General features: G+C 43.4%; 1 protein-coding gene across 1 annotated transcript; it reads right to left on the bottom strand.

The window, feature by feature from the left end:
- Nucleotides 1-3297: 3297 nt before the first annotated feature.
- rsph3 (radial spoke head 3) lies at nucleotides 3298-6602 on the bottom strand. Its single transcript, XM_017411863.3, has 8 exons — nucleotides 6400-6602; nucleotides 5881-5962; nucleotides 5652-5793; nucleotides 5433-5578; nucleotides 5120-5323; nucleotides 4410-4572; nucleotides 4242-4328; nucleotides 3298-3805 (listed from the first exon to the last, which is right to left on the bottom strand). Exons 1-8 carry the CDS (start codon nucleotides 6507-6509, stop codon nucleotides 3741-3743), a joined length of 999 nt encoding a protein of 332 aa, XP_017267352.1. The 5' UTR covers nucleotides 6510-6602; the 3' UTR covers nucleotides 3298-3740.
- Nucleotides 6603-8242: the final 1640 nt, after the last annotated feature.

Here is an 8242-nt window from a genome sequence, read left to right on the forward strand (position 1 = left end):
GTAACAGCGTTTTTAATGTTAGCACATCTTGGCTTAAATCTCTAAATTATAGAAGATTAGATAAATATGAACATTAAAAAACCCAACATAAAGTTTATTTTAGGCAAATATGTATAAAATTGCAATCATGACTTCATGCTAATCTGCTTGTGTTTCTGTGGGTTTTTATGTGATTGTTAAGTTCTGCACACAGATCTGTGATAACAGCAATAACAGCGATAATTCAGCAGATTCATTAAACTCAGTAATATTGAAATATTGCCGGATTTTAAACACGTTGTTTTTATTTATTTTTGTTCATTATGTGTTTCGGACACGTGTGTTTCCCTGCATCCATCGGGGGTTCTGCAGCACCCTCCGTATCCCTGCTTCGTTTGTATTTTAATTGATATAAAAGTTAAACAACAATTTTTTTCTTAAAGCCCTTGGAAAAATAAAACAATATCTGCCTTTTCTTTGCTGTGGATCAGAAGAATAACAGAAAACATATCTTTAAAATAATTATATGTTTGGTAACAACAGTAAAAAAAAAATAGGTCAAAAATAAGATTAGAAGCAATAGAATCATTGTTGCGGAAACAAATAAGCATTTTTATGACTAATCAGAGCTTCAGCTCATTCTTTTATGTATTTCATTTTTATATTTAACTCAACAGATGGGAATGGCAACAAGCAAATAAACTAAAATAAATAATTATATTCAAACATTGTTCATTTAATCATTTTTGGAAGACGCGTTTAAGAAAAACTAAAATGAAGCGGTTTGTACTTTTATTTTGAAACTGCGCACAGGAAGTCGAAGATTTTGCTTTTCGCCTTGACTCGCAGGTTAAAATGTGTTTAATGTGCCTCACCCACAGCCGCAAATTAACGTTTAATCTCCACCCGGGTCTGTTTTTTTAAAAACGTGAAGTGATGACGCCTTAGTTCGCCAACAAACCCACACCTCGGCGTGTTTTCATGGGATTATTTTAGGTCAGTATTCCGTCAATTAAGTCGTTTAATAAAAATACATAAACGGATGTTTTGCGTCTTAGAACATCAGATATCTCCGGTTTTCCTTCAGGATGTAACACCAGGAGTGTTCACGGTGTATTGGTGTGTTGGACATATTTGTCCGGGGAGGTTCGCACACACCCACAGGAGGAACCTCCTTTCAACACTTTTTATTTGTTGTTGTCGCTGAGAAGAACTCCGGAAATAATCAAACTCGGTCTGATCGGCTCAGATGGAGACAGAGCTTCAGTCCTTCACCTCCTCAGTAATCCTACAGACACCTGCTGTGTCTCTGCGGCAGGCCTTCCTCCTCCTCCTCTTCACAGAGGGGGGATAAGAGTGCTGCTTTTGTTTTGTTTTGTTTTGTTTTTGTGGAGCTTCGACCTGAGTTTAACTATCAGAACCGAAGAAAACTTTAAAATCTAACCTGAGCTGTTTCAGGTCTGAGGCAGGCAGCCCGGAGCAAGATGGCACACCAAGATCCGCAACAGCTGGTCCTCAACCGGGACCAGCCAGAACCAGGTCCCTAACCAGAACCAGGTCGTCAACCAGGACCTCAGCCAGAACCAATTCCTTAACCAGGACCAGCGAGGACCAGGTTCTCAACAAGAGCCAAGTCCTCAACCGGGACCAGCCAGGACCAGGTCCCTAACCATGACCAGGTCGTCAACCAGGACCAGGTCCCTAATGAGGACCAGGTCTTTAACAAGAGCCAAGTCCTCAACCAGGTCCTCAAAAGGCTGTCTAATAGCTAAAAGTAGCAAAAAACGAGCCAAAAGATAAAAGTAGTATAAAAAGACAAATTAGAGCAAGTTCTCTGAAGGAACCGAAGAGAACTTAATGTTTTTATACAGAGGAAAAATATTTGTAATTAAATTAAATATTTTGAAATGATAAAAGTTACAAAAACGCAGAAGTCTCAGCTGAATGAGCCGAACCTGACTCACACACAATGATTACTGGAGTCGTAAAGCAGTAAAAAGAAGCATCGCAGCTGTTAGGACTGTTTGTGTCGGCGTCATTATGCTCTCTTGTTAATAAAGTTGTGGTCAAAGTTTGGTGACGTAAAGTCGGTCACATCTGGGGTCACAAGCCTCCGCAGCCGAAACGTTTCAGCTCGTCTAAAGGGAACAAATCGGAGCTGAAGCTGGACCAGGTGGTTCCTGTCAGACGGAGTTAAAAAAAACTACAAAATTAGAGTTTAAATACTAATAAGCTGAGCTGAGAGCTGAAGAGGAGGAGTTCATGTGAGCTTCAGCAGCCGAAGCTCATCAGTCAGCTGTGCAGAACCCGCCCATCCAGCTGAGCTGAGCAGGGAGGGGTCAAAGGTGAGCCGACCAATGGCAGGTTGGGATTAAAATAGAGCCGTATATATCTGAGCTCACAGCTGCTCCTCCAGCTCTCTGTGAGGCGGAGGAGCTGCGCCTCCACCACGCCTCCTCCGTTTTTAACTCAGCAGCTCGGGGAGTATTGTCCCTCACTGCTGAAAACAAAACCCAGACTTACTGAATCCTGACGACTTCAGGGTCAGGACAAGACGAGAGCGGCGGCGGCGGCGGCGTGCTCTTTGTTTTCCCTTTTCCTGGGTGGAGAATGAAGCAGGGCAGGGATCTGTGGGCAGCCTGAGGGATGCAAAAAGCTCTTTAATTTGCCTGTTAGCGCCAGGATTAACTGCAGGCTGGTGCCAAATGCAAATGGATGAAGTCCGAGGAAGGCACTTTGAATGAACCCGTTTCTTTTCTTGGATAAAAACCCCTTCAGGTGTTTGTTTTTCTTTGGCTGGTGGCGGGCGAGAACTAACTCTGATCAACTGTAAAAGAAGAGATGATAGAAGCTACTGTATAATCACACAGATGCAGTTTGTTAGAGTGTGTTACAAACTGGATTATAATCCTGCTGGATTATTACCTCCTTATATTGAATTATGAGACAGACTTGTCGTCTTCTGATTGGATGGTTGGGTAAATAAGAGTTCATATCTGTCTTTAAATACATGTAGAAAAAGACACCAAGTGCTTCAAAACCTATTTAACAGTGAAGGTCGGCAATCTGAGCGCAAACCTGAGCCAGGATCATTGTGATGACACAATGATGTCACCTTGTGATGTTACCGTGTGATGTCATCACTGGATGTTGAGGAGGTCATTGAAAGGTCGTAGGAGTTGGATCGTGAGCCCGATCGCCACCTAAATGGAATCATTTGTTCTTTTTGACAAACTCGACATGTCCTGAAAGTTACATCAAAATCTGTTTACTTTTAGAGTAAACTTGTGCACAAACAAACTGACAAACAAACAAATGCTACCAAAAACATGGCGGAGGTCAACAACTACATGGCTCCCTGATGTGCAGAAGTTCCCATCCATCCATCCATCCATCCATCCATCCAGGGAAGTAAAGGTGAAGGAAGGAACACGGATCGTCCACAACAGATCGCCGGTACACAACACAACATATCGATTCATCTGTCGATCTCACTCATAAAACAGACAGTTTTAGCTTTTCTGGATTCAAACTAAAGCCCACTTTTTGTTCGGTTCCCTCTAAACAAGTGGTTCCTAAACTCTTTCAGCTTCCGAGCCACAAAACAACAGCTTTAGAGGCTTCCACCAAAGCAGAACTTCCCGAGTTCTCGCGAAAACAAATAAAAGAATTCACACTATTTTTTATTTGTCTACAAATTATCAGTGAATTCTAGTTTATTAAGAGTTTCCTCGTACATTTCTGTGCTGCAGAGGGTTTCTTTACGGCTCTGACTCCAGATGTTCAAACTCCTTCAGTCTTTTCTCAGTGACTTCGCAGATGAGAGCTGAAACAGAAAAGATGAAGTTTGTATTTTATGTGACCTCTGTGATGATCCGTTGCCGCCACTAGATGGCGATAAAGCTGCATGTTTGCGATTAGGACGCCTAAAAACATGTCGACAACCTCCAACAGCAAAGAGGGTGGTTGTAGATTTTTAACTGTACTGTTTGTTTGTTTCACAGAGAAGAGGAAAATTTAGAATATTTTAATATTCAGTCCACAAATGAGCTAATAGTGGCCCATAGCTGTGACTTTTAACAAGTGTTTTTGTTTTGTGCACACATGCCGTGGATCCAGGTAACCTTTAGTTTGCAGTTTCTGAATAATTATGTACTATTTGTGGAAATAAAATCATTTAAATTGAAAAAGGCTTTGAGGTCTTCTTTGTGAAACTGACAAACCAAGCAGTAAATAATCAGAGTTGATCAGATTTATCTTACTGTCCAGCAGCTCTCTGGACGCGTGTCTCTTCTCTAAATTGGCGTGAGCCTCAGCCACGAGCCAGGGGAGGAAGTTCGTCTCAATATCTGCAAAGTCAGAACCACAGATGTCACGTCGGGGAGGTGTGGAGCTGTGCGGCGGTGCCCTCGTGTGGCAGAGCGGCTCACCTTTCTCCACGGGGTCGTAAAAGTAGCCGTGGTCCCTCAGGGAGCCGAAGACAGCAGGCAGGAGGCTGGATAGGTACTGCTGGGTGTACACCAGGGCGGCCACCTTCTCCGCTGTCTCCCTCTCCTTCTTCAGCACCTCTTTCTGCTGGGCAATCCTGCGCTCCTGTGGAAAGGGAAAGACCTTTTATCTGACCGAGGGCAGCTTTGACGCCTTTAAATCAGGTTCATGTGCTGTTTTCTGCTAAGTGTCTTTCTTTGGAACAAAAATAAATAAATAAATAGTTGGTTTCTATGAAGCTCGGGGCAAAAGCTGCATTTAACAGAGACAAAAGACAAACTGATTGTAGTTTTGTGTTAATAAAAACACTGATAATAGACTGAAAAGGCCTGAGTTAGTCAGGTAACGTCCTCATGGATCTTAATATGTGATGATAAAAGTTTTAAGTCCAAACAGGAGCCCATCTGCTCCCTCAGGTTTGAGGTCAATCAGATGAGATGATTGTTGCCGGGGCAACCTGAGTAAACATCCACAACTGTTAAAACCACAGCTCTCGCAGCACATGGATATAAGCGTATTTCTTATAAGATTACAATCCCTGATGATATATCTGAAGCTGCTGTTATCGGCCGTGTTTGGGGTCAAACCCTGGCAGAGCTTTCCAGCTTCTGAACGGCAAACGCTCAGCGGACGTGAGGGGAGTTGTGCGTACTTTCTCCTCCCTGCGTCGCCTCTCCTGCTCCTGAAGGCGCTGCACCTCCGCCAGCTCATTGTTTCGGAGCTCCTCGAAGGCCCGTTGCTGAGCCCTCAGACAGGCCAGCTCCTCTTCCTCCATCACCTCCAGCAGCGACTGTTCAACCGTCTTCCCTACCAGGACCTCCAAGATCGGCTGGACTTCAGTGTCGAAGTTGAACAGCTGGAGAGAACACTCATAATAAGTGCTGTTCTGTTACGGACCAACACAAACTTTAAATACTGTCTACTGTGAGCTAGTATGTATATATAAGTATGCTGAAACTACCCACCTCTCCCTCCTCTATCTGCGTTTCAGCATCTTTGCCCGTTTTGGCGGGTATGAAGAGCGGCGTCGCTGGCCTGTCCAGAAACTCATCCGTCTGGCATTCAGTGTCTGTAGCTTCAATGACCTCACTCAGTTCTTCGAGGAAGAGATCTGAAAATAAAGTTCGTATTATTAGAAAAGTACAAATGAACTTGTGGTCGCAGGTTGAAGATTGTCGTGCCACCTGTCTGCACGTCGGTGTGTCTCCTGCCCTGGAGGGGCTCAGGGGTCCTGAGTCTGAGCTGCTCCGCGGCCCGTCTACGAGCAAGGATCCTTTTCCTGACGGCCTGCTGTCTTTGGACCTCTGCAAGGTCGGGCTGAGCTGTCTGATTGGAGCGGCGGACAGTCAGGTGATGAAGGTTAAAGAGAAGGAGGAAAAAAAACCAACATGGAGGCGGACGGTTGGTACATACGGTCGGTAGGATGTGCTGAGCGTAGGTGTTTCCTCTGACCACTCGACGGTCATACATGATGTTTCCATACTGCCGCTGCGTCCTGGAGCAACAATTTCAACAACATTAAGAACGACACCGATCCATATTTAACAAGCTTTTCAAATACCCTTTCAGGCATTTTGCACGTTTGACATTGAAGAATCACCACTTGGGTAGAAACAGCGACAGTAAAACAGAAAGGCATTAAACATTAATGCATTATTTCATCACATCATAATATAATTCACAGCACTTTAACAGGTAATTAGCACTTTAATTAAAAATAACTGCCATAGTCAAGTCATTTTAATTAAGCAGGCTTACAGATGTGTAAGAAATAAGAAATAATGAGCTTTAATTTGTCGTGTACGGCAAATAAAAGCTCATTATTTCTTGCTGAGTAGCACAGAATGGTGAAATAATACTTGGTTTGCCCGCTTTAAAGCTGCTTCAGTGCTGCCACTTTCCAGCAGGTTTCACTTCCCGGGACGGACGTACTGTTCGGCCGGAGGTTCTCTGTATTTGGACCGGCTCTCGACGGCTCTGGGCCGGCTGGAGAAGGTGTAGGTTCCGCCCGGGTCTCTGTGGCTGTGGGAAGCGAGAGCCATTCTTTCCGCGGCAAACTTCAGCTGGTTTAACGCTAAAAAAAAGGAAGCTAAATCCCCGTTTTCTGTTCGCAACCGAACGACTCGGCTAAGGGGTTGCTATGGCGACCGCTGTAGCAACCGTCTCCAGGAAGTTCAGCCAACGGGCGCTACGTCACTTCCTTTTACATTCACAACTAATTCTAATGAACTCTGTGTTTGTCTACGGTGCTCCCCCCAATTCGTGCTGTTTTAGGATGTTTATTTTCCCACTGCTGACTGCTGTAACAGTATTTATGTGGCACTTCAAGGTGCCATTTATTATCTGTTAACATAAAATAAAACACAAAAATGAAAATAAACGTAGCAAAAATAATTTTACATATAAATAAATACAAATAAAAGGCGTTAAAACAACATATCACAGTTATCAACTAAACTAATGTCGTTTTTATAGAAGTATTATGCTGTTTTTTATATCTCCAACTGGGCTGCATTATAATAAAAGGTTAATTCAAGTTTTACCTGAATTTATTACTATCTACCTTTACTAAGAGGGACTGCTGCAGCAGTTTATAAAAGATTTCTGGTACAAAATCATTCATTTTCCACATTTATTATAGTTGATTTAAAGTTTATAGCAGAAAAAAATAAAAATATATATATATACACTGAAGAGGCTGATGAATCATGCATTTCATGCTGTCAGGATTTTAGTCTTTTTGTTATCTTCTGTGTTTGAGTTTCACGTTTAGCTCTGTGTGATTCTTACGCCTCATCCATCCGTTTTCTTTACCCGCTTCTCCTTTCTGGGTCGCGGGGAGTGGCGGGGGACACACCTGGATAGGTTGCAAGTCCATCACAGGGACACGTAGCAACAAACGAGACAAACAATCATTCACTCTCTCACCAAGGGACAACTTAAAGTTAGCAATTCACCCAACATGCATGTTTATGGTCTGTGGGACGAAACTGGAGTACCCAGATGTGAGCATAGGGAGAACATGTAAACTCCACCCAGAAAGGCCTCAGGTCAGGGAGCAATCCTGCAACCTTCTTGCTGGGAGGTGACAGCTCTAACCGCTGCACCACATTTCATATATATATAATATTGAATAGTTTAGCTCCTCATGTCCTTGTTACGCATATCCTCCTCCACCTTTCATGCCAGAGTTTGAGACTAAAATCAACTAAATCTGTTAAGAAATTAGAGAGTTGAGCAAACTTGCTCAGAGTATGGTTGGCGAATGACTCTCAGTTCCTGCCACGTCAAATTTTAACTCAATACCTGTTAAACTGGCCGAGTTGTGGCCATTTTTGTGTTGGCTAATGTCGATGAGCTGCGGCGGCCATCTAGAATTGGACTGACTCCCAGAGTTAATTTGTTGTGGGTGTACAGCCAATCATTACTTTCTGAAAGTTTTAATAAAATCCCTGTTGTGGAAAAATTTCGCTAACAGGGTCGACTTGAACAGTGCAGGGTTTTGAGCAACGATCTCGCTGTGGGTGACTCTCAGCTACTACCACGCCAAATTCTAACTCAGCTGGCTGTTAGTGCTCCACCTCGAACGGGGATGAACCAGCTGCAGAAGTCCATCCAATAATTAGTTTCTGCAGGTCTCATTAAAACTCGTCAAGTGGTTCATGAGGTATTTTGGTAACAGCTCTCGCTTTCCCGTAGGTGGGCAATAATGAATCTTTTCTCTTGGTGAAGAAGGTGATCGTATCGCAGTGAGTGATCTCCTGAGCTGCAGAGA

This window comes from Kryptolebias marmoratus, linkage group LG19, assembly GCF_001649575.2.
Source record: "Kryptolebias marmoratus isolate JLee-2015 linkage group LG19, ASM164957v2, whole genome shotgun sequence".
NCBI classification, from domain to species: domain Eukaryota; kingdom Metazoa; phylum Chordata; class Actinopteri; order Cyprinodontiformes; family Rivulidae; genus Kryptolebias; species Kryptolebias marmoratus.